At 49.1% G+C, this 26541-nt stretch overlaps 1 protein-coding gene across 4 annotated transcripts; it reads left to right on the forward strand.

The window, feature by feature from the left end:
* Window positions 1-26541, forward strand: tdrd5 (tudor domain containing 5). Of its 4 annotated transcripts, XM_071342589.1 has the most exons (18): window positions 1-74; window positions 676-755; window positions 992-1229; window positions 1765-2247; window positions 2367-2575; window positions 2898-2981; window positions 3288-3344; window positions 3524-3698; window positions 4035-4204; window positions 4479-4699; window positions 4972-5181; window positions 7685-7751; window positions 8715-8915; window positions 9032-9205; window positions 17828-17932; window positions 18366-18521; window positions 22196-22364; window positions 25933-26541. In XM_071342589.1, the coding sequence occupies exons 3-18, from the start codon at window positions 1001-1003 to the stop codon at window positions 26067-26069; spliced, it is 2847 nt and encodes a 948-aa protein (XP_071198690.1). In that variant the 5' UTR covers window positions 1-74; window positions 676-755; window positions 992-1000; the 3' UTR covers window positions 26070-26541. The 4 variants fall into 4 exon arrangements, with proteins under 4 accessions (XP_071198690.1, XP_071198691.1, XP_071198692.1 ...); XM_071342590.1 differs by lacking the exon at window positions 676-755 and having other exon boundaries at window positions 33-74; XM_071342588.1 differs by lacking the exon at window positions 1-74 and having other exon boundaries at window positions 243-755.

The following is a 26541-nucleotide window of genomic DNA, read 5'->3' on the forward strand; positions in this document are numbered from 1 at the left end:
TTTTGTCTGTATTTGCTCGCCATACATGCACGTACACACTCACTCGTTGCCTGATTCCAGAAAATGTGTCTTCAGTGAGTAACCATTCAATTTTCCTATATATTGCACAGCTTTGGAAGAAAACATGTGTTCTGAGACTACTAGATGTGAATAAGCCAAATGCATTTTTAAAAATCTAAATACATCTTTAAGTAGTTATCTTCTAACTGTATGGCTCGTGACGTGCACCGATTTTGTCTCGCTAGTGTGGTGGAATGTATCTCTGGGTCAGCACGTTACTAACGCCCTGCACCAGAGCTAAGTGGAATGTATCTCTGGTCCAGCACGTTACTAACGCCCTGCACCAGAGCTAAGTGGAATGTATCTCTGGTCCAGCACGTTACTAACGCCCTGCACCAGAGCTAAGTGGAATGTATCTCTGGTCCAGCACGTTACTAACGCCTTGCACCAGAGCTAAGTGGAATGTATCTCTGGTCCAGCACGTTACTAACGCCCTGCACCAGAGCTAAGTGGAATGTATCTCTGGTCCAGCACGTTACTAACGCCCTGCACGAGAGCTAAGTGGAATGGAACACCGCTAACCACCTGTTTCAGCTGTGCTAATTGATGCTATGTGGACAGTGTTGGCTACATGCTGTTAACGAATTGAATCCATTCATTTATCTGCACCTGCAGACTTCAGACGAGTACCGTGGAATAAATTGACAGACTGATTGACCTCCTGTAGGAAAGATTGGTCTTCACGAGTTGCTAGTGTAAGTTAGCTAAAATATGGAAACTGAATGCTTGTTGAAATAGGCTAGCCAGTCTATCTTTTTTTGTGAGCGACCTACAGTAGTTAACGTTAGTACTTTGATGAAATACGTTTCACATTGTGACCAGTCGTTAGCCTAATTAGCTAGTTGGTCCAATGGGGGGTGGATTCTTTGCACATTTCAGTGTTTATTGTAAAGAAAATGCATTAGTTAGCTCAACTGTAGCCTCTGTCAAGTCTCGCAGAATGACCCAGGAGCAGTTGCTCTCGAGCCTGAAGAAGGATGTGCGCTCCCTGCTCATCTCAGCCAAGCAGGGCCTGACCCCAGATCAGCTGAAGAGAGACTACATCAACATGCTGGGCCACCCCATGCCCCTGAGGATCCTTGGCTTCCGCAACGTGCTGGACATGATCCGCGAGATGCCCGACGTGGTGTATGTCCTCTATCTGGGAGATGGCAGCATAGTGTTGAAGGGTAAGTACTGCGTACTAGTCCCACTGTTGATTTGCTGACTGTTGTGTCAAAGCAAGTTTGTTTTGTCTTTAACACGTGACATTATAGGCAGAATTGTTTTGGCACATAGCATGCTATCGTTTTCATATTTGTTGACGAGTTACATTTTGCCTCATGCTTGAGTATAGTATGCACAGTAACAGGAGAGGAAGAATATACCAGAACACAGATATCAATTAAACTCCAGCATATCAACCCATCTCTCCAGTGGCATACCGCAGTTTCACGGAGCCCCGCAAGGTCTGAGCAAGGCCTTTTTGCAATGAGGCTGAGCGAAAATATTTTACAGCAAATGTTCTGTAATTCTCAACATTTTTGCCATGGCTTATGACCTGTTCATATGCTATCTGGGAAGGGGGGGTGACCTCCAGGGGGCCCCCAACCCAACATTATTTGTTGATATTTTGGGGGGGTCCCCAGAGCCTGTGGTCCCTCCTGCCTTGCGGGGGGGGGGGTGTCGTACACCAGTGCATCTTTTTTCCCCCCCATTCTGCAGCCGTGGCTGATGACGCCACCAGAGGCATCGTGGAGTTGGTGGCCAAGCAGCGCAGTGCCAGGAAGGCCCCTGCTCAGCGTGGCGGTGTGGGCTTCTTCTCCCCACGCTACCAGCACCACAACCCCATGGTCCTGCCGCGGCGTGGCCACGCACCCCCGGCCCTGCCGGCTCAGCTCCGGGCCCAGCTCCACCAGCTGCTCTCCCATGGGGCCGTGGGTCTATCGGAGCTGGAGACAGCCTTCGCCCGCCGCTTCGGCTTCCCTTTACGTGTCAACAACTACGGCTTCTATTCCATCGCCGAGATGCTGGCGGCGGCCGCCGACCTGGTGGCAGTCACACAAAGCAGGATGGGCTCCCAGCTGTCCCTCAGGAGGGCAGTGGTGGCATCACGGATGAGGACCGGACCAATAAAGCCGTTATTCCCATTGAAGCAGACCTTCAAAACTGTTCCTATCGTAAGGCAGATGACCCAGACAAACTCAGGTTGGTTGGTCCCACAGTGAAACCTATAACTCTATTTCAAGCAGATAATGTTGAATTTAATTGATTGCTGCTCATGTACAGTAAACATTGAAAAAAGAATATCGGTTTTATATATCCAGTCCCAGTAGAAAGACACACCACGGAGTCCAGTACTCCGAATCCAGTGTCCAGTACCCAGAATCTTGTGGTACCAGCGCCCCTCCCTGAGGCTGCAGTCCTTAACAGCCCAGAGGGGGACCAGGGCTCTCTGCCAATGGATTACACAACACCACAGCCTGAACCTGAACCCACGCAGGACGGACAACTGTTTCAGAAGTGTGTCATCAAGGTGTGTATACTGCTGTCGTTCCTGCTGTCTTTACCTCTGTGCTGTGTGTTCAGCCACGTAAAAATAGTTTCCCACGTGATCTTGTTTTTGATTGTGTGCAAAGCCTGCCAACGTAACATTCAGATCTGCCAACATCAGGCTTACAACCAAGTTACTGTGCTGTATCTTGGGTCTGTGCTTGTGAAGCTTTAGAGGGCAAAAGTCCTGATTTTTAGAGAAGGGAATCGAATGTGCTTCTGAATAGCAGTAGTGAAAAGTAGAACAAATGCCTTGTAGCCCCTCCCCCTTGTCATGTTTTGCTTGTGTTGATTGGCATCTGCAGCTGGAGGAGGAGCTTAGGCAGCGTATTCTGGAGAACGGGCAAGCGGGCACTGTCAGTCCAGAACTTAAGGCCAAGCTTCGCCAGGTCAGTCTACTGTCTGCATCCCAATGAGCACCCTATTCCCTTTATAGTACACTACTATTGACCAGGGCCCATTTTACCAGGGCTCATATAGTACACTACTATTGACCAGGGCCCATTTTACCAGGGCTCATATAGTACACTACTATTGACCAGGGCCCATTTTACCAGGGCTCATATAGTACACTACTATTGACCAGGGCACTATATAAGGACTAAGGTGCCATTTGGGACACATGCTGTCTCCACCCAAATACCAAATCCATCTAATGACAGTAGAGATTCTAACACGACGAACCTTCCATATAGGTTGTAGCCCAAAACAGTGAGGGACTATCCGTCCACGATCTCCCTGCAGAATTCAAGGTAATTTATAATTTATACTGACAAATCAAATGCATTCCCTTTGGAATGCCTACATACTAACCAATGCCTAATGAAGCCTAATCATTTTGAGTTTTTTTAATCACAAAGTATTACTTCTTGTTAGTGTCTTGTATGTTGCGCTGACCTTTGTTGCCCTTATGACCCACGGTTGACCCCAGAGGGTGTTTGGGGAGGAGCTGCCGGTGGTCCAGAGTGGCTTCATGAGTACCACGGAGATGGTGGGCGCCCTGAGCGACACGCTCTACCTGCAGCGCATGGCGGGCAACGAGGGCAACCAATGGGTGGTCATGGACATCCAGAATGCCCCTGGACACACAACGCCTCAACAACCAGGTCTGCTACGCTCCTCTGGCTTTAACCTAGGATCAGATTACACCACTACCAATCCTCAAATGAACCATCAGGTGGGTAAACAAATATCTGACCTTAGATCAGTGGTTAGGGGGCAATCTCTGGCTCACACACAACACCTATCCACTTTATTCCTAGCCATATGTTAGTTCAGGACAATCACATTTTGATTGATTACTAACTCATTGTTATAACCAAAAAGTATAACTTTTGTTGCCCATTTAAGTTTCAACAAAACAGGTATTTTGGGTCTAAGTGTGTCATGACTGATCTCATTCAATATGTCACTTTGGTATTATTTGTGTGGTGCTGTGGTAGGAACGGCGGAGCCCGAAGGCCCCATTGAGGGTGTCAAGGCTCTGAACCCGTCAGGTACGGGCTACTACTTCAGCTGTGGGGAGTCTCCCTGGGAGGGAGAGGGAGGCGAGACCAAGCCCAACCTGGAGGAAGACATGGAGCTCCGCATCACCACCAAGACCTTCTACCAGGTGAGCTGGAGCCTGGGGAAAGGCATCTGCCTTGGCTTGAGACAAAGGGCCGCCAGCTCCACTCCTGGAGGGACACAACGCTCAAAGTGCTGATAAAATACATGAAGTGTGTACGTGCTGGGCACAAATGAAAGCCTGCACCCAAAGCCTGCAGTTTTGCAGACAGGAGAATCTGTGTCACTATGGTCCATATCTGTGTAGAATGTGCTTATGTATACTTGTTCACATGCATAAGAGTGTACACACATATTCTGTTTATGGCTGCTTCCCTCAGAAGGTGGATATGTACGGCTCGTTGCCGGTGCGTTGTCGGCGTGGGGCGGTGATTCCCCCGGACGCCATGCGGTGCCAGAGGCTGAGGGCCCCTACGTGCAGGGGCCCTCGGGAGCTGGTGGCCGTGCTGGTGGAGCACGTGGAGTCACCCTCGAACTTCTACATCCGCTTTGATGAGAGCCAGGAGGCCCGCGCCCTGGAGAACATGATGATTGAGATGAGGTGAACAACAGCCCTCTGCTGGACTGGAGGGATAGGGAGGAGAGGCTTCCCTGCCTCAGTGGCTGGGATTTGACATGTAGTCCAATTGGCTTGTTTGGTATGAATGTGCAGTAACTGTTCATATCTAGTAGTCGTCCACTGTGTTACCCTCAACTATCTAGTGTGTTTTTAGGTCAATGCACATGAAGGAGAGGAGACTAGGGGTGTAAGAAACTGAATGCTATGTTTTGGTGCTCTCTCGTCCTCCCTCTCATTCCCCTCCCTCCCTCCAGGAGCTGCTACACCTGTCCCGAGGTGTCGGAGCGTTACCGTCTGCTGGAGCGCTACGTGCGTACGGGCCAGGTGTGCTGCGTGGCGCCCCAGGGCATCTGGTTCTACCGCGTGGTGGTTCACCGTGTCCTCAACGACACCCATGCAGAGGTCTACTACGTGGACTTTGGAGACCTCACCACTGTCCAGAGGAGCAGCCTCAACTTCCTCAAGTAGGACCACGACTGTGACCAAATGACACCATATTTCCTATATACAGGGTTTGTAAGGTCATGAAAATCCTGGAAAAGTCATACAATTTTTAAATGATGTTTTCCAGGCCTGGGAAAGTTTTGGGAATTGATCAAATCTGAAAAGTTTTGGAAAAGTAATGGTAATTAATTTCAAAATGTCTGTTAATGTAATTTATTTAGGCACATTATCATATCAGCCAGGATTATGTGGCTTCAAAACTATTTTTGTAGATACTTCCAGTTGATTTGGACATCCAATGTAGGGGACATTGCAACTCAATAGATGCTTGTCAGCCTGCAAAGTAAACACTTCTAAGGTAGCTAAGATGCATAGCGAAGTTACATTTCCTCAAGTCCATTTTTGGTCTGGTTGAATATAAAGATTTGTAGCCTACCATAGCCATTTAATCTTTGATATATTGAATCAGCGAATTATTTCAAAAGGCATAATACGTATTTGGTTGCAATGTTATACATGAAGAGTGGTCAACCATCCTCCAGGAGAGCTAATGGTGCCCAGGCTTTTATTCCCCCCTCTAACAAACCTCATTTTTAGAAAATTAGCATCTCAACTGGACCTTGATAAACTGTGTTTGAGCAGGGCTTGATCAAACGCCTGCACACCCAGTAGCTCTCCAGACTGAGGGTTGACCACATGTTTCATACAGTTGTCAAACAGGTATTCTACTTTGGGGGGGTTAAGGGCCTTGCACGACGACAGAAGATGGTTCATGGGATCAGAGAGCAGCCTCCCAGTGTCGAGACGACATTACACTTCATTTTTTATATATACACTACCGTTCAAAAGTTTGGGGTCACTTGTTTATGAAAGAAAAGCACGTTTTTTTTATTTATAAAAAAAAAAAAATGTTTTTTTTAGTCCGTTAAAATAACATCAAATTACAGAGGCCCATTATCAGCAACCGTCACTACTGTGTTCCAATGGCTGAGTATCTGGAGCATCGGCATTTGTGGATTCAGTTACAGGCTCAAAATGGTCAGAAACAAAGACCTTTCTTCTGAAACTCATCAGTCTATTCTTGTTCTGAGAAATGAAGGCTATTCCATGCGAGAAATTGCAAGGAAACTGAAGATCTCGTACAACGCTGTGTACTACTCCCTTCACAGAACAGCGCGGGAGTGGGAGGCCCAGGTGCACAACCTGAGCAAGAGGACAAGTACATTAGTGTCTAGTTTGAGAAACAGACGCCTCACAAGTCCTCAACTAGCAGCTTCATTAAATAGTACCTGCAAAACACCAGTCTCAACGTCAACAGTGAAGAGGCGACTCCGGGATGCTGGCCTTCCTAGGCAGAGTTGCAAAGAAAAAGCCACATCTCTGACTGGCTAATAAAAATAAAATATTATGAGAAAAAGAACAGACACTGGACAGAGGAACTCTGCCTAGAAGACCAGCATCCCGGAGTCGCCTCTTCACTGTTGACGTTGAGACTGGTGTTTTGCAGGTACTATTTAATGAAGCAGCCAGTTGAGGCTACCCAGCGTTGTACGAGATCTTCAGTTTCTTGGCAATTTCTCACATGGAATAGCCTTAATTTCTCTGAACAAGAATAGACTGACAAGTTTCAGAAGAAAGGTCTTTGTTTCTAGCCATTTTGAGCCTGTAATCGAACCCACAAATACTGATGCTCCTTTATCTGAAGCTTCTTTAATCAACAGTTTTCAGCTGTGCTAACATAATTGCAAAAGGGTTTTCTAATGATCAATTAGCCTTTTAAAATGATAAACTTGGATTAGCTAACACAACGTGCCATTGGAACACTGGAGTGATGGTTGTTGATAATGGGCCTCTACGCCTCTGTAGATATTCCATTAAAAAACAAAATTAGCCGTTTCCAGCTACAATAGCCATTTACAACATTAACAATTTCTACACTGTATTTCTGATACATTTTATGTTATTTTAATGGACAAAACATGTGCTTTTCTAAGTGACCCCAAACTTTTGAATGGTAGTGTACATAGACGCGGCGCCAATTGTTGGTCATGGAAATTTGGTTAAAAGTCATGAAATTCCATCTGTCAAAATGTGTATGAACCCTGTATATCGTACACTACTATTGACCAGCCATTTGGGACAAATCCCCTATCCACAACCAACCCTTTTCCCCTTGCCCGTGGCATAGATCTGAAAGGACTGGATAGGTAGTGTACTTAAAAGGGAATAGTGTGTAATTTGGGACGTAGCCTGTGGTCATGTCCAGAACCCTAGACCCCTACTCCTTAGGCAATTGTCTAGATGGGGGACTGGATAGGTAGTGCACTGAAAAGGCAATAGGGTGTCATTTGGGATGAAGACAATGTTTTCCTTTCTTTTGCCCACTAATCATCAGCTGTAGAATTGAGAAGGAAAGGTATTGGAAGTGACTGTTTGTATCCCTAGTATCTGATGTCACCATGTGTTGATTGATGCGTTGCTCTGTGCAAGGTGGTAACAGAAAGAGTTGTCTATCCCCCTCAGGTCTTGTTACTCAGAGCTCCCAGCACAAGCAGTCCCGTCATCGCTGGCTGGAATCAAGCCTTTCGGTGTAAGACCTTCTACGCTACTGTTTACACAATCTACCTTCCGTGGACCCAGATTCATGAATTAATAAAGTGTCTTTAGTATCGCTGGCTGGATTTAGGATCAGATCCCCCACCCTGCTGTCCATATAATATCAAACAAATCCTATATCAGTACTACTTCTCTGAGACGCTTAATACATACAGTCTCTGATCTGAGAAGAACTGAAACCCACCCTCTTAATATATACAGTCTCTGTTCTGCGAAGAACTGAAACCCACCCTCTTAATACATACAGTCTCTGATCTGAGAAGAACTGAAACCCACCCTCTTAATACATACAGTCTCTGGTCTGAGAAGAACTGAAACCCACCCTCTTAATACATACAGTCTCTGGTCTGAGAAGAACTGAAACCCACCCTCTTAATACATATAGTCTCTGGTCTGAGAAGAACTGAAACCCACCCTCTTAATACATACAGTCTCTGTTCTGAGAAGAACTGAAACCCACCCTCTTAATACATACAGTCTCTGGTCTGAGAAGAACTGAAACCCACCCTCTTAATACATATAGTCTCTGGTCTGAGAAGAACTGAAACCCACCCTATTAATACATACAGTCTCTGATCTGAGAAGAACTGAAACCCACCCTCTTAATACACAGTCTCTGGTCTGAGAAGAACTGAAACCCACCCTCTTAATACATACAGTCTCTGGTCTGAGAAGAACTGAAACCCACCCTCTTAATACATACAGTCTCTGATCTGAGAAGAACTGAAACCCACCCTCTTAATACATACAGTCTCTGATCTGAGAAGAACTGAAACCCACCCTCTTAATACATACAGTCTCTGATCTGAGAAGAACTGAAACCCACCCTCTTAATACATACAGTCTCTGATCTGAGAAGAACTGAAACCCACCCTCTTAATACATATAGTCTCTGGTCTGAGAAGAACTGAAACCCACCGTGTTTCTCTCCTCCCAGGGCAGCTGGAGTGCCAACGCCAAGACCTCCTTTCAGAAGCTATGTTGTGACCGTACCCTGGTGGCAGCCCTGCATGGCTACCACGCCGACTTCCTGCAGCTCTTTCTGTGCGACACGCACACCGAGGAAGACGTGTACATCCACAGCGCCCTGCAGGCCCAGGGCCATGGGCTCTGCTGCGCCCCCGCCGTCAGCGCAGCGGTCAGTCACGTGCTGACATTACAAACCTATCAAATGTCAAGGCATTTCCCATTTAGTTATTCAATGATCCAATGCAATCTCCCATAACCTTCTCTTCATCCCATCTGTCCTCTCAGTTGTGTAACCAATTCAACCCAGTGAGCCTCTATCTGGGCGAAGGCGTGTTCGGCGAGGGAATGGAAATAGAGGACGAGGACCCCACCCTGGAGCCTTGCCACGAAGCCACCACCATCACTTTCCAGCACACCACCCAACCCCTGCCCAAGAGCTCCCTTTGCCCCACTCACACGGTACAGAATACCCTCTCACATGCACGCATATTTCACACACACACACACACACACACACACACACACACACACACACACACACACACACACACACACACACACACACACACACACAGAGACGACACCCTGTCTCTCTTACTATAGCATTCTCTCCTCCACTAACACTGTCCACATAACAGCCCTTATCAGACTACAGAAGAACTGGCAGAGCAGTCCCAGCGTTAGTAGTAGTAGCAGTCCCAGCGTTAGTAGTAGTAGCAGTCCCAGCGTTAGTAGTTAGTAGCAGTAGTAGTAGCAGCCCCAGCGTTAGTAGTTAGTAGCAGTAGTAGAAGCAGCCCCAGCGTTTGTAGTGGCGGCCCCAGTGTTAGTAGCGGCGGGCCCAGCGTTAGTAGTCAGTAGCGGCGGCCCCAGCGTTAGTAGTCAGTAGCGGCGGGCCCAGCGTTAGTAGTTAGTAGCGGCGGCCCCAGCGTTAGTAGCGGCGGGCCCAGCGCTAGTAGTCAGTAGCGGCGGCCCCAGCGTTAGTAGTCAGTAGTGGCGGCCCCAGCGTTAGTAGTCATTAGCGGCGGCCCCAGCTTTAGGAGAGGGAGGGAGAGGGGGAGAGAGAGAGAACCAAGGAGGCCCTTGAATCAGTTATAGAACCCATTGCCCTTTATGGTTGTCACCAACCAAGAATACACAAAATGGGACAAACACCAAATTGAGATTCTGCAAAAATATCCTCTGTGTACAACGTAAAACACCAAATAATGCATGCAGAGCAGAATTAGGACGATACCCGCTAATTATCAAAATCCAGAAAAGAGACGTTAAATTCTACAACCACCTAAAAGGAAGCGATTCCCAAACCTTCCATAACAAAGCCATCACCTACAGAGAAATGAACCTGGAGAAGAGTCCCCTAAGCAAGCTGGTCCTGGGGCTCTTTTCACAAACGCAAACAGAACACACAGAGCCCAGGACAGCAACACAATTAGACCCAACCAAATCATGAGAAAACAAAAAGAAAATTATTTCCAATGTGTCAAGTAATTAACAAAAAAAACAGAGCAAACTAGAATGCTATTTGGCCCTAAACAGAGAGTACACAGTGGCAGAATACCTGACCACTGACTGAGCCAAACTTAAGGAAAGCTTTGACTATGTGCAGACTCAGTGAGCATAGCCTTGCTATTGTGAAAGGCCGCCGTAGGCAGACCTGGCTCTGAAGAGAAGACAGGCTGTGTGCACATTGCCCACAAAATGAGGTGGAAACTGAGCTGCAGTTCCTAACCTTCTGCCAAAAGAATGACCATATTGGAGACACACATTTCCCTCAGATTACACAGACTGTAATGCGTCTGTGTGTAGCTGGTGAGATGAGTCAGGCGCAGTACAGCAGATATGAGTAATGAAAACAATTTTACTAAAATATATCACAATACACATCGTATAAATACAAGGCCACAAATACGGACCGCAATACAATAAACAATTACTCACAAACAAACATGGGGGAACAGGGGGTTAAATAATGAACAAGTAATTGGGGGATTGAAACCAGGTGTGTAAGACAAAACAAATGGAAAATGAAAAGTGGATCGGCGATGGCTAGAAGGTCGATGACGTTGAACGCCGCCCGAACAAGGAGAGGGACCGACTTCGGGCGGAAGTCGTGACAGTATCCCCCCTTGACGCGCAGCTCCAGCAGCGCGCCGACACAGACCTCGGGGACGACCCGAAGGACGAGGCGCAGGGCGATCCGGATGAAGAAGGTTGAACTCCCGCAGCAACGAAGGGTCCAAGACGTCCTCCACCGGCACCCAGCATCTCTCCTCCGGACCGTACCCCTTCACGAGGTACTGAAGGCCCCTCGCCCGACGCCTCGCGTCCAGGATGGCTCGAACAGCATAAGCCGGGGCCTCCTCAATGTCCAGAGGGGGCGGAGGAACCTCCCACACCTCAGACTCCTGGAGTTAACCAGCCACCACCGGCCTGAGGAGAGACACATGGAGCAAGGGATTAATACGGTAATCTGGGGGAAGCTGTAACATGTAGCATACCTCGTTCAGTCTCCTCAGGACTTTGAATGGCCCCACAAACCGCGGACCCAGCTTCCTGCAGGGCAGGCGGAGGGGCAGGTTTCGGGTCGAGAGCCAGACCCTCACTGCAGTTGGCGCTCGCCTTCTGCCGCCTCGCGGCCCGTTGCAGGTGCACATGGGCGGCATACCAGGTCTCCTCCGAGCGCTTAAACCATTCGTCCACCACTGGATCTTCGATCTGGCTCTGATGCCAAGGTACCAGAACCGACTGATACCCCAGTACGCCCTGGAAGGGAGAGAGGTTAGTGGAGGAGTGGCGGAGTGAGTTTTGGGCCATCTCTGCCCAGGGGATGAACGCCGCCCACTCCCCCGGCTGGTCCTGGCAATATGACCGCAGAAACCTACCCACATCCTGGTTTACTCTCTCCACCTGCCCGTTACTCTCGGGGTGAAAACCTGAGGTGCGGCTGACCGAGACCCCCAGACGTTCCATGAACGCTCTCCAGACCCTGGACGTGAACTGGGGACCCCGATCAGAGACTATGTCCTCAGGCACCCCGTAGTGCCGGAAGACGTGAGTGAACAGGGCCTCCGCAGTCTGTAGGGCCGTAGGGAGATCAGGCAAAGGGAGGAGACGGCAGGACTTAGAAAACCGATCCACAACGACCAGGATCGTGGTGTTGCCCTGTGAGGGAGGAAGGTCCATCAAGAAGTCCACCAACAGGTGTGACAATGGCCGTTGTGGAACGTGTAGGGGTTGTAACTTCCCTCTGGGCAGGTGCCTGGGAGCCTTGCACTGGGAGCACACCAAGCAGGAGGAAACATAAACCCTCACGTCCTTGGCCAAGGTGGACCACCAGTACTTCCCACTAAGGCAACGCACCGTCCGACCGATGCCAGGATGACCAGAGGAGGGTGACATGTGGGCCCAATAGATCAAACGGTCGCGGACAGCAGACGGAATGTACAGGCGCCCTGCTGGACACTGCGGGGGGAGTGTGCTCTGTGCGTAACGCCCGCTCGATTTCCGCGTCCAGCTCCCACACCACCGGTGCCACCAGGCAAGAGGCCGGAAGTATGGGAGTGTGATCCATGGACCGCTCCTCTGTGTCATACATCCGGGACAGTGCGTCTGCCTTAGCGTTCTGGGATCCTGGTCTGTAGGACAGGACAGAGTGAAAATAAAATGGGTAAAGAACATGGCCCACCTTGCCTGGCGAGGGTTCCGTCTCCTCGCCGCCCGGATGTACTCCAGATTGCGGTGGTCAGTCCAGATGAGGAAAGGGTGTTTAGCCCCCTCAAGCCAATGTCTCCACACCTTCAGAGCCTTGACAACAGCCAACAGCTCCCGGTGCCCCACATCATAGTTTCGCTCTGCCGGGCTGAGCTTCTTCGAAAAGAAAGCACAGAGGCGGAGCTTTGGTGGCGTGCCCGAGCACTGAGAGAGCACGGCTCCTATCCCAGCCTCGGACGCGTCCACCTCCACTATAAATGCCAAAGAGGGATCCGGATGAGTCAGCACGGGAGCCGAGGTAAACAGAGCCTTCAGGTGACCCAAAGCCCTGTCCGCCTCAGCCAACCACTGCAGTCGCACCGGTCTCCCCTTCAGCAATGAGGTAATGGGAGCCGCTACCTGACCTAAACCTCCGGTAGTAGTTGGCAAACCCTAGAAACCGCTGCATTTCCTCTACCGTGGTGGGAGTCGGCCAATTACGCACGGCTGAAATGCGGTCACTCTCCATCTCCACCCCTGAGGTGGAAATGCGGTACCCTAGGAAGGAGACGGACTGTTGGAAGAACAGACATTTCTCAGCCTTGACGTACAGGTCATGCTCCAACAGTCGACCAAGCACCCTGCGCACCAGGGACACATGCTCGGCGTGTGTAGCGGAGTATATCAGAATGTCGTCGATATACACCACTACACCCTGCCCGTGCAGGTCCTGGAAAATCTCGTCTACAAAGGATTGGAAGACTGATGGAGCATTCATCAACCCGTACGGCATGACGAGGTACTCATAGTGCCCTGAGGTGGTACTAAATGCCGTCTTCCACTCGTTTCCCTCCCGGATACGCACCAGGTTGTAAGCGCTCCTGAGATCCAATTTTGTGAAGAAGCGCACCCCGTGCATTGACTCAATCGCACTGGCGATGAGAGGCAGCGGGTAGCTGTACCTCACTGTGATCTGACTGATACCCCGATAGTCAATACACGGGCGCAGACCTCCATCCTTATTCTTCACAATAAAGAAACTCGAAGAGGCAGGTGAAGTGGAGGGCCGATTGTATCCCTGCCCCAGAGATTCGGAGACATATGTTTCCATATCCGCCGTCTCCTCTTGTGACAGAGGATACACTTGACTCCTGGGAAGTGCTGCGTCTACCATGAGATTTATCGCACATTCCCCCCGTCGATGGCGTGGTAATTGAGTCGCCTTCTTCTTACAGAAGGCGAGAGCCAAATCGGCATATTCTGAGGGGATGCGCACGGTGGAGACCTGGTCTGGACTTTCCACCGTAGTCGCACCGATGGAAACTCCTACACACCTCCCTGAGCACTCTCATGACCACCCCTTGAGAGCCCTCTGTTGCCACGAAATAGTGGGGTCATGACAGGCCAACCAAGGTAGGCCCAGCACCACGGGAAACGCAGGAGAATCAATAAGGAAGAGACTGATTCTCTCTTTGTGACCCTCCTGCGTAACCATGCTTAGTGGAGCGGTTGCCTCCCTAATCAGCCCTGACCCTAATGGTCGACTATCTAGGGCGTGCACAGGGAAGGGCATATCCACAGGACCAAGGGGGATCTCTAAACTATGAGCAAATGAACGGTCAATAAAATTCCCAGCTGCGCCTGAATCTACAAGCGTCTTATGCTGGGAATGCGGGGAAAACTCAGGATATTTAATAAACACATATATGTGAACAACAGGGGGCTCTGGGTGAGCCTGGTGCCGATTCACCTGGGGTGACACGATAGTGCCCTGCCTGCTGCCTCGACTCCCTGAGGAACCTCCCCAGCACCGACCAGCAGTGTGCCCTCTGCGGCCACAGATGGTGCAGGGAATGGCCCCTACTCCGGTCGCCCTAAGCGCAGCACCTCCCAGCTTCATGGGCGTCGGAGCGTAGGTGCTGGGGGATGGAACTGACAGGCCCCGATTCGGACATCCTCAGGCAGCCAGCAGGTTGTCCAGCTGGATAGACAGATCCAACAGCTGGTCCAACGTGAGGGTGGTGTCTCGGCAGGCCAACTCCCGACGAACGTCCTCGCGCAAACTGCACCTGTAGTGATCGATCAGAGCCCTGTCGTTCCATCCCGCGCTGGCGGCCAGGGTCCGGAAGTTCAAAGTGAAATCCTGCGCGCTCCTTGTCCCCTGCCTCAGGTGGAACAGACAGTCATCCGCCGCTCGACCCTCAGGCGGGTGGTCGAAAACTGCCCGAAAGCGGCGGGTGAACTCAGCGTAATTGTCCACTCCAGGGCTTTGCCTGAGAGGCAGGAGACGAGGGCGGACACTTTCTCACGTCCCGAAGGAGCCGGGTGGACGGTCGCCAGGTAGAGCTCCAGCTGGAGTAGAAACCCCTGGCATCCGGCAGCCGTCCCATCATACTCCCTCGGGAGAGCGAGCCGAATCCCGCTGGGACCGGGTGAAGGAGGGGTGGACAGTGGGGCCTGCTGTAGTGGGGCTGTAGTGGGACCGGGTGAAGGAGGGGTGGACAGTGGGGCCTGCTGTAGTGGGGCTGTAGTGGGACCGGGTGAAGGAGGGGTGGACAGTGGGGCCTGCTGTAGTGGGGCTGTAGTGGGACCGGGTGAAGGAGGGGTGGACAGTGGGGCCTGCTGTAGTGGGGCTGTAGTGGGACCGGGTGAAGGAGGGGTGGACAGTGGGGCCTGCTGTAGTGGGGCTGTAGTGGGACCGGGTGAAGGAGGGGTGGACAGTGGGGCCTGCTGTAGTGGGGCTGTAGTGGGACCGGGTGAAGGAGGGGTGGACAGTGGGGCCTGCTGTAGTGGGGCTGTAGTGGGACCGGTTGAAAGAGGGGTGGACAGTGGGGCCTGCTGTAGTTGGGCTGGTGGAGGCGCTGGACGACCTCCTCTCTCCCAACGATCCATCGTCTGCAGCCTGCGATCCATGGCGGTGCCCAGACGTTGCAACATGGTCGCGTGCTGCTGGATGCGCTCCTCTACCACCACTGGTCCTGCTGACTCCATTCGGTGGTGAATAATTCTGTAATGCGTCTGTGTGTAGCTGGTGAGATGAGTCAGGCGCAGGACAGCAGATATGAGTAATATCTACTGGGTGAAATTCCAGTGTGACATCACAGCAGCAAGATTTGTGACCTGTTGCCACAAGAAAAGGTCAACCAGTGAAGAACAAACAACATTGTAAATACAACCCATATTTGTTTTTATTTTCCGGTTTGTACTTTAACCATTTGCACATCGTAACAACACTGTATATATACATATATGACATTTCAAATGTCTTTCTTCTTTTGGAACTTCTGTGAGTGTAATGTTTATTTTTGTTTATTTCACTTTTGTTTATCTACTTCACTTGCTTTGGCAATGTTAACATGTGTTTCCCATGCCAATAAAGCCCCTTGAATTGATTGAGAGGGGGAGGCAGAGAGAGCGAGAGAGAGGGGGGGGGCAGTTAAAGTAGTTCTGCTGAAACGGGAAAGAGATAAATTGCAGTGTTCCGTCAGGACTGTGTTATGTGGGGATGCAAGAGCATCATCCACCCGTTATGGAAACTACTGTGGAGGTCTGAGGCCTGGCTGGAGGCTTCTTAACAGCCTTGTGCTGTGTGGAGGTCTGAGGCCTGGCTGGAGGCTTCTTAACAGCCTTGTGCTGTGTGGAGGTCTGAGGCCTGGCTGGAGGCTTCTTAACAGCCTTGTGCTGTGTGGAGGTCTGAGGCCTGGCTGGAGGCTTCTTAACAGCCTTGTGCTGTGTGGAGGTCTGAGGCCTGGCTGGAGGCTTCTTAACAGCCTTGTGCTGTGTGGAGGTCTGAGGCCTGGCTGGAGGCTTCTTAACAGCCTTGTGCTGTGTGGAGGTCTGAGGCCTGGCTGGAGGCTTCTTAACAGCCTTGTGCTGTGTGGAGGTCTGAGGCCTGGCTGGAGGCTTCTTAACAGCCTTGTGCTGTGTGGAGGTCTGAGGCCTGGCTGGAGGCTTCTTAACAGCCTTGTGCTGTGTGGAGGTCTGAGGCCTGGCTGGAGGCTTCTTAACAGCCTTGTGCTGTGTGGAGGTCTGAGGCCTGGCTGGAGGCTTCTTAACAGCCTTGTGCTGTGTGGAGGTCTGAGGCCTGGCTGGATGCTTCTTAACAGCCTTGTGCTGTGTGGAGGTCTGAGGCCTGGCTGGAGGCTTCTTAACAGCCTTGTGCTGTGTGGCGGTCTGAGGCCTGGCTGGTTAACACCCATGCACTGTGTCGAGGTCTGGCTGGAGTCTGGTAGACAGCCATGGATTTTGTCACACATTACTGTTTTCCATTCAAGTCATAGGGAGGCGTTTTCAGCTTCAGACCTGTTAGATTTTTCTCATTCATGGAGATGGTCTTGTCCTGGTGCATTTAGAAGAATGAATAGTGTTGAGTCCACAGCCTCACGCCGTGCAGGGAGAGAATGATTCAACACTGATGTGGTAGAAGTAAGCAACCATTTTTAAATACTATATAATGCATCCTTCCTCTTTTCCTTGAACAGATCACTGATCTGACACAACAGGGTTCAGCAAAAGCCTTTTAATAGAATCCTTGTTTATACTGAGTGTACCAAACATTAGAAATACCTTCCTAATATTCAGTTACACCCCCTCCCTTCCTTTTTGCACTCAGAACAGCCTCAATGTATCAGAGCATGGACTCTACAAGGTGTCAAAAGCGTTCCACAAGGATGCTGTTCCTTGTGGACTACAATGCTTCCCACAGTTGTGTCAAGTTGGCTTTGAGTGATGTCCTTTGGGTGATGGACCATTCTTGATGCACACGGGAAACTGTTGAGTGTGAAAAACCCAGCAGCGTTGCAGTTCTTGACACAAACCGGTGCGCCTGGCACCTACTACCATAACCCGTTCAAAGGCACTTAAATATTTTGTCTTGCACATTCACCAGCTTTATGGCACACATACACAATCCATGTCTCAATTGTCTCAAGGCTTAGAAATCCTTCTTTAACCTGTCTCCTCCCCTTCATCTACACTGATTTGAAGTGGATTTAACAAGTGACATCAATAAGGGATCATAGCTTTCACCTCGATTCACCTAGTCGGTCTATGTCGTGGAAAGAGCAGGTGTTCTTAATGTTTTGTGCACTGTGTCTCTATATCCCATCGTGTTATATCTCTCTGTATATATCCCAATGTTATATCTCTCTCTCTCTCTATATCCCATTGTTATATCGCTCTCTGTGTGTGTGTATATATATCTCTCTTTCTCTATATCCCAACGTGTTATCTCTCTCCCTGTATATATCCCATTGTGTTATATCTCTGTGTGTGTGTGTGTGTATATATATTTCTCTATATCCCATCATGTTGTAGTGACTTCTTCAAGGATAGGAGGGAAGAAGGATGCATTGTAAAGTGCAGTAGTTAAGTAATGGATGTGTGTTTTAGACCCCTAACCTCGTGGGCGGGAACAAAACCAACGAAGAGGAAGTTCTGCCTGACCTCCCGGCACTGGAGTTCATCGAGGTCACAGAAGTCAACTCCACAGCCCAAGTATGACCTTTGACCCCACAATTATCAGAACATAATTTTAGCATAGCCGAAAAAGAAAGCGAGACACCCCACTTGCTGTTTTTTTTCCTGGTTCAATGAACTAAGTAGACCAGACCCAGCTGCTATCTCATTGATGACTATTGGAGACCCACCCAGTTAAGTAGACCGGAACTGACCATTTTTTTCTCAATGTAAATGGCCTGAGTGAACTATCTTCATTTATCCGCTATCTTTGGTTCTAGAATATGGTGACGTTATAAGACCTTGTTATAATGTGTGCAATTAGACTGGTCCTATATATGTGTGCTGTCTCTCCAACTCCTATGGTCAATGGTGATGAGACTGCTCAAACAGACCTGGAACGAGGCTAATGTAGAATGGAACTGGGATTACAAAAGGAATGATCTAAGGTTGTGTGTTTGTGTTTCTCCAGGGGGGCCTAAATGCCAACCCGTTTGCAGCTCTGCAGAGTAAGGACCCGCTGCTGCTGTGCTGTAGTGACTGGGACCAGGGCTGGACACCCAACGCCCCTGCCCTAGAGGTGGTACAGCCCAAGGCAGACCTGGGTAACCATGGAGACACAGCTAAGGTAAGGACAGAGGTCAGACTTTTGGCCTCAGAAAATACTGCATACTTTGTTTTAGGTTGTCAGACTGAAAGAACAGTCCCAACTAGACTGTTTTATATTCTACATGAGGTCCAGTTGTTTGCGTCATTATCTGGCAACCTGCCTAACACCACTAAGCAGCTGGTAAGAACTAATTTCATTGGAAAGCAATTGCAGTCTGCAGTCTGACCTCCTGTTGTCGTGTTTGTTAGGCATTAGACCTCTGCCCCTGCACATCCTCCCCGGACGCACTGCTGCAATGCATATTTAATTGTTTGTTAATTGGAAGAAAATGAGAACAATTCCTCTCCCCCGATGTTCTCATTTCTGAATTCATTAACTAAAATAAAAAGCCTGTTTGTGCCAAATTCCTGTATGAGGAACAAAATAAAACACAAATGAAGAACTTTGAAAGAGGGCCGGGCGATATCGAGTTTTTTTTCGATATATTCAAGTTTGTTTTAGTGCGATGTGGAAAATGCCTGTATGGCAAGAATGGAGGTTCTGTTATAATGTTGTAATTTTTTACAAACACAGCATCTCACGGTCTCTTCTGTCAGCCCAACACGTGCACAGAGGTTATCCACCAATCACAACCCTAGACAGCCTTTCACGAATTGTAACCCAGCCGGAGAAGTGTAGCAGCGGTAAGAGTTCCACCAACATGGAACGTGAGGGGGCCAACTCAGCCTCTCAACATGGAACGTGAGGGGGCCAACTCAGCCTCTCAACATGGAACGTGAGGGGGCCAACTCAGCCTCTCAACATGGAACGTGAGGGGGCCAACTCAGCCTCTCAACATGGAACGTGAGGGGGCCAACTCAGCCTCTCAACATGGAACGTGAGGGGGCCAACTCAGCCTCTCAACATGGAACGTGAGGGGGCCAACTCAGCCTCTCGTGAGGATGAAATCATCCCCAAAAAGGGCTGCAATGTTTTTTCAGTAATATGGAAGTGGTTCGGGTTGAAGAGGTCTGATGTTCAGCAAACGAATGTCCTGTGCAAAATGTGTCAAAGACAATTGCTACGAAAAGCAGCAGCACAACCAACCTCTTCCATCACCTGCAACACGCGGTGGAATGGGAGGAACGCGTGAGACTACGCAACGCCGATTCCAGTCGCCCCATTCCCAAAACGTCTGCTGAAAGACAAACTACCATACCCGCATCCTTTACAAACGGGATCCCTTATGACAAGAGAAGTTTGAGGTGGAAGGAGGTAACGGATGCAGTGACCTATTACATAGTGAAGGATATGGTTCTAGTCTTTACAGTAGAAAAGCCAGGCTTTAAAAAGCTGCTAGGTACAGTTGACCACAAATATCAGCTGCCAAGCCGCAAGTATTTCACGGAAGAGGCCCTGCCGTGATTATACACTGCTACCCGCAAAAGAATGGCAGAGAAGCTAGCTAGTGTTTGTCATTTTTCCACCACAGCCGATCTGTGGTCGAGCAGAACGTCAGAGCCATACCTAAGTTTGACAGTCCACTACATAAATCAAGACTGGAAATTGCAAAATGTCTGCCTCCAGACGTCTTACTTCCCTGATGATCATACGGGGGAAGTAATAACCCATGGTTTCAAGGCCTGTGGCATCGTGGAAGATGAGCGAAGACCGACAGGTGTGCATGACAACTGACAGCAGGAGCAACATGATAAAAGCATTGCGCTTGAACAACTGGACCTGCAGTGCTTTGGGAACCGGCTTCACCTCGCCATCGGTAAGTGTGACGTTGGATGATTAAAGTCCATTCAAAACAGTGATGTTCAGGCCAGCTGTAGGCTAATATGTTAGTAGTTGTGTCATTCTGCCAATCCAATAGCAAATAACCACAGGCTGTTTTAATTATATCAATAAATGAACTAAATTCATACATTTTCAATCAAAATGATTATATGAATGAGATCTTGAAATAGCTAGTGGTCAAACATTCGTAAACAATAGAATAGACGTGTGGGGGTGTGTTTATTTGTGGTGGTCATTTGTTTTGCACAAATAGGCCTTGAGGCCTCGTATTTTTTTTAATAAAGAAAATTCAGTTAAGAATTATGTCTTGGCCTTTTTTAATTTGTTTAGAGAAAAACAGGAAATGGAGAGATATATCATCCAAACCTCTGGAAAAAAGTGATATTACTACTAGCCTGTATCCCCCCAGCTCCTTCCTGTATCCCCCAACTCTAGCCTGTATCACCCAACTCTAGCCTGTATCACCCAACTCTAGCCTGTATCACCCAACTCTAGCCTGTATCACCCAACTCTAGCCTGTATCACCCAGCTCTAGCCTGTATCACCCAGCTCTAGCCTGTATTCACCCAGCTCTAGCCTGTATTCACCCAGCTCTAGCCTGTATTCACCCAGCTCTAGCCTGTATTCACCCAGCTCTAGCCTGTATCCCCCAGCTCTAGCCTGTATCCCCCAGCTCTAGCCTGTATCCCCCAGCTCTAGCCTGTATTCACCCAGCTCTAGCCTGTATTCACCCAGCTCTAGCCTGTATTCACCCAGCTCTAGCCTGTATTCACCCAGCTCTAGCCTGTATTCACCCAGCTCTAGCCTGTATCCCCCAGCTCTAGCCTGTATTCACCCAGCTCTAGCCTGTATTCACCCAGCTCTAGCCTGTATTCACCCAGCTCTAGCCTGTATCCCCCCAGCTCTAGCCTGTATCCACCCAGCTCTAGCCTGTATTCACCCAGCTCTAGCCTGTATTCACCCAGCTCTAGCCTGTATCCCCCCAGCTCTAGCCTGTATCCCCCCAGCTCTAGCCTGTATTCACCTAGCTCTAGCCTGTATTCACCTAGCTCTAGCCTGTATCCCCCAGCTCTAGCCTGTATCCACCCAGCTCTAGCCTGTATTCACCCAGCTCTAGCCTGTATTCACCCAGCTCTAGCCTGTATTCACCCAGCTCTAGCCTGTATTCACCCAGCTCTAGCCTGTATTCACCCAGCTCTAGCCTGTATTCACCCAGCTCTAGCCTGTATTCACCCAGCTCTAGCCTGTATCCCCCCAGCTCTAGCCTGTATCCCCCCAGCTCTAGCCTGTATCCCCCCAGCTCTAGCCTGTATCCCCCCAGCTCTAGCCTGTATTCACCCAGCTCTAGCCTGTATTCACCCAGCTCTAGCCTGTATCCCCCCAGCTCTAGCCTGTATCCCCCCAGCTCTAGCCTGTATCCCCCCAGCTCTAGCCTGTATCCCCCCAGCTCTAGCCTGTATTCACCCAGCTCTAGCCTGTATCCCCCCAGCTCTAGCCTGTATCCCCCCAGCTCTAGCCTGTATCCCCCCAGCTCTAGCCTGTATCCCCCCAGCTCTAGCCTGTATTCACCCAGCTCTAGCCTGTATCCCCCCAGCTCTAGCCTGTATCCCCCCAGCTCTAGCCTGTATCCCCCCAGCTCTAGCCTGTATCCCCCCAGCTCTAGCCTGTATCCCCCCAGCTCTAGCCTGTATCCCCCCAGCTCTAGCCTGTATCCCCCCAGCTCTACTTTGAGATGGGTTTTGTTTTCACATTCTTCTAAATGACGTGTTATTAATGCTGAATGCTGTGTGAATGTATTGCTGGTTCCCTAAATATGCATTTGTTTTATCCGGTTGTGTTTCTATGATTTGGTGCTTTCCCGAAGTCCCAGTCAATGCATAATCTTCCTTACTACCCACTCTGTCCCCCAGGTGTTTCAGCCCCCTCCTCCTTCACCTAGTGCCGGTGAGCTGAAGCAGCCATGCTATGTAAATGGAGGGGTGGTGTCCCTCATACCTGCTGTGCCCCCCCAGCCCTCCACTCTGAAAACCCTGAGCCTCCATACCCCCGGATTGACGCAGACCCAGAGTGCCCCATACGGTACGGTTAACAAATACACACACGGTAAACAAACCATTATACACACACACACACACACACACACACACACACACACACAGTAAACAAACCATTACACACACACACACACACACACACACGGTAAACAGACCATTACACACACACACACACACACACGGTAAACAGACCATTACACACACACACACACACACACACGGTAAACAGACCATTACACACACACACACACACACACACACACACGTAAACAAACCATTACACACACACACACACACACACACGGTAAACAAACCATTACACACACACACAAACGGTAAACAAACCATTACACACACACACACACACACGGTAAACAAAACATTACACACACACACGGTAAACAAACCATTACACACACACACACGGTAAACAGACCATTACACACACACACACACACACACACGGTAAACAAACCATTACACACACACACACACACACACATACCGGGAAACAAACCATTACACACACACACATACACACACATAACGGGAAACAAACCATTACACACACACACACACACACACACACATACATAACGGGAAACAAACCATTACACACACACACACACACACACACACACACGGTAAACAAACCATTACACACACACACAGTAAACACACCATTACACACACACACACACGATGCAGAAAACATTTTACATACACACACATGGGTTAGCCTGAGCACTAATTATGCTAGAGAAACACAATGAAATTCCCCACTAGTGAATGGCCCTGCACAGAGAAACTGACACTGATCCTATTAGACCTGTTACCATAGCTATTTGACCAAATTGTGTTACCTAATTGCATAAGCCTTGATATTGATACACTGTTACAGTGCAGTGGTTTTGGTTAAGCTGTGAACAAAAGACCCACACAGCCCATGGAAATACAACATGCAGGCTGAGCTTTACCCAGCATCTAATGTTGTTCAGCAGCAGTGTTGCAGCTATATGAATCAAATTGTATTTGTCACATGCGCCAAATACAACAGCAACCTTACAGTGAAATGCATACTAACAAGCCCTTAACCAACAATACAGTTTTAATAAAAATACCAACAACAAAACAAAGATAAGAGTAACAAATAATTAAAGAGCAGCAGAAAAATAACAATAGCGAGGCTGTATACAGGGGGTACCGGTACAGAGTCAATGTGGAGGCTATATACAGGGGTACCGGTACAGAGTCAATGTGGAGGCTATATACAGGGGGTACCGGTACAGAGTCAATGTGGAGGCTATATACAGGGGGTACCAGTACAGAGTCAATGTGGAGGCTATATACAGGGGGTACCGGTACAGAGTCAATGTGGAGGCTATATACAGGGGTTACCGGTACAGAGTCAATGTGGAGGCTATATACAGGGGGTACCGGTACAGAGTCAATGTGGAGGCTATATACAGGGGGTACTGTTACAGAGTCAATGTGGAGGCTATATACAGGGGGTACCGTTACAGAGTCAATGTGGAGGCTATATACAGGGTGTTATGGTACAGAGTCAATGTGGAGGCTATATACAGGGGGTACCGGTACAGAATCAATGTGGAGGCTATATACAGAGGGTACCGGTACAGAGTCAATGTGGAGGCTATATACAGGGTGTTATGGTACAGAGTCAATGTGGAGGCTATATACAGGGGGTACCGGTACAGAGTCAATGTGGAGGCTATATACAGGAGGTACCGGTACAGAGTCAATGTGGAGGCTATATACAGGAGGTACCGGTACAGAGTCAATGTGGATGCTATATACAGGGGGTACCGGTACAGAGTCAATGTGGAGGCTATATACAGGGGGTACCGGTACAGAGTCAATGTGGAGGCTATATACAGGGGGTACCGGTACAGAGTCAATGTGGAGGCTATATACAGGGTGTTATGGTACAGAGTCAATGTGGAGGCTATATACAGGGGGTACCGGTACAGAGTCAATGTGGAGGCTATATACAGGGGGTACCGGTACAGAGTCAATGTGGAGGCTATATACAGGGGCTACCAGTACAGAGTCAATGTGGAGGCTATATACAGGGGGTACCGGTACAGAGTCAATGTGGAGACTGTACCGGTACCCCCTGTATATAGAGTCAATGTGAGGCTGTATACAGGGGGTACCGGTACAGAGTCAATGTGGAGGCTATATACAGGAGGTACCGGTACAGAGTCAATGTGGAGGCTATATACAGGGGGTACCGGTACAGAGTCAATGTGGAGGCTATATACAGGGGGTACCGGTACAGAGTCAATGTGGAGGCTATATACAGGGGGTACCGGTACAGAGTCAATGTGGAGGCTATATACAGGGGGTACCGGTACAGAGTCAATGTGGAGGCTATATACAGGGTGTTATGGTACAGAGTCAATGTGGAGGCTATATACAGGGGGTACCGTTACAGAGTCAATGTGGAGGCTATATACAGGGTGTTATGGTACAGAGTCAATGTGGAGGCTATATACAGGGGGTACCGGTACAGAGTCAATGTGGAGGCTATATACAGGGGGTACCGTTACAGAGTCAATGTGGAGGCTATATACAGGGGGTACCGTTACAGAGTCAATGTGGAGGCTATATACAGGGTGTTATGGTACAGAGTCAATGTGGAGGCTATATACAGGGGGTACCGGTACAGAGTCAATGTGGAGGCTATATACAGGGGGTACCGTTACAGAGTCAATGTGGAGGCTATATACAGGGGGTACCGTTACAGAGTCAATGTGGAGGCTATATACAGGGTGTTATGGTACAGAGTCAATGTGGAGGCTATATACAGGGGGTACCGGTACAGAATCAATGTGGAGGCTATATACAGGGGGTACCGGTACAGAGTCAATGTGGAGGCTATATACAGGGTGTTATGGTACAGAGTCAATGTGGAGGCTATATACAGGGTGTTATGGTACAGAGTCAATGTGGAGGCTATATACAGGGGGTACCGTTACAGAGTCAATGTGGAGGCTATATACAGGGTGTTATGGTACAGAGTCAATGTGGAGGCTATATACAGGGGGTACCGGTACAGAGTCAATGTGGAGGCTATATACAGGGGGTACCGGTACAGAGTCAATGTGGAGGCTATATACAGGGGGTACCGGTACAGAGTCAATGTGGAGGCTATATACAGGGGGTACCGGTACAGAGTCAATGTGGAGACTGTACCGGTACCCCCTGTATATAGAGTCAATGTGAGGCTGTATACAGGGGGTACCGGTACAGAGTCAATGTGGAGGCTATATACAGGAGGTACCGGTACAGAGTCAATGTGGAGGCTATATACAGGGGTACCGGTACAGAGTCAATGTGGAGGCTATATACAGGGGGTACCGGTACAGAGTCAATGTGGAGGCTATATACAGGGGGTACCGGTACAGAGTCAATGTGCGGGGGCACCGGAAAAGTCGTGCATACGAAAATTGTGCATTGATGTCTGTTGGCGACTAATGCAAAGATGCTGTTTTTATCTTATGTTAGGATTCTGACTCTGCTACCATGGAAGATGTCTACATTAATGAGGTGTTTCCTGTGTTGTCTAGGTACATCCGTGTTCCCTCTGTTTGGGACGGGGGACATGCTGCGTGTGACCTCGCCCTTTGCCCTGGGCCCAGCCGCCCGTCTGGCTACCGGCACTGGTTCCCACCTCCTCAACTGGTACCCTCACAAAATGGCCTGAACACACACACTTCCTCAATGCACAGCTGGTCAAACCAGCATCATCCTACTATGTGCAGACATGATCCTTACGTGTTAGAATGTTAGCTACCTACAGTCAGTCCTCTTTTTTTGATTTGATATTGATGTCATGTAGACGTCTCCCATGTTTTCTCTAACACTACAAGGAATGTGTGCAGAGTCGATCGCTCCTTCGAAATAGAAAATAATCCTAAAGCTTGTTTTGTAGAACTTTGAGTTGGGTTTTTACCAGTTAAGTTTTATTTTCTGCCTTTAGGTACGCTTTGATACGTTTTATGTGTTTCATATTGTAATGCCCAGGTTAGTTTCCTCCTTTTCTACCTGTTGCCTGTTTAACTGCTCAGCAGGTTAGTTTCCTTAGAGGACGAGGGACTTTTCAAATGACACTGTTATGAAACAGAAAGAAACAATGTCATTTTATTTTTTTGAAAATAAACCAAATTGAAAACTTG

The sequence above is a fragment of the Salvelinus alpinus genome, chromosome 15 (genome assembly GCF_045679555.1).
Source record: "Salvelinus alpinus chromosome 15, SLU_Salpinus.1, whole genome shotgun sequence".
NCBI lineage: Eukaryota > Metazoa > Chordata > Actinopteri > Salmoniformes > Salmonidae > Salvelinus > Salvelinus alpinus.

Excerpts from the sequence above, each read along its gene's own strand:
- tdrd5 (XM_071342589.1), top strand. The coding sequence starts at position 1,001 with ATGACCCAGGAGCAGTTGCTCTCGAGCCTGAAGAAGGATGTGCGCTCC. Across the intron at positions 4,205-4,478 it reads CCACCAAGACCTTCTACCAG|AAGGTGGATATGTACGGCTC; the intron begins GTGAGCTGGAGC and ends TGCTTCCCTCAG. Across the intron at positions 8,916-9,031 it reads CCCCCGCCGTCAGCGCAGCG|TTGTGTAACCAATTCAACCC; the intron begins GTCAGTCACGTG and ends CTGTCCTCTCAG.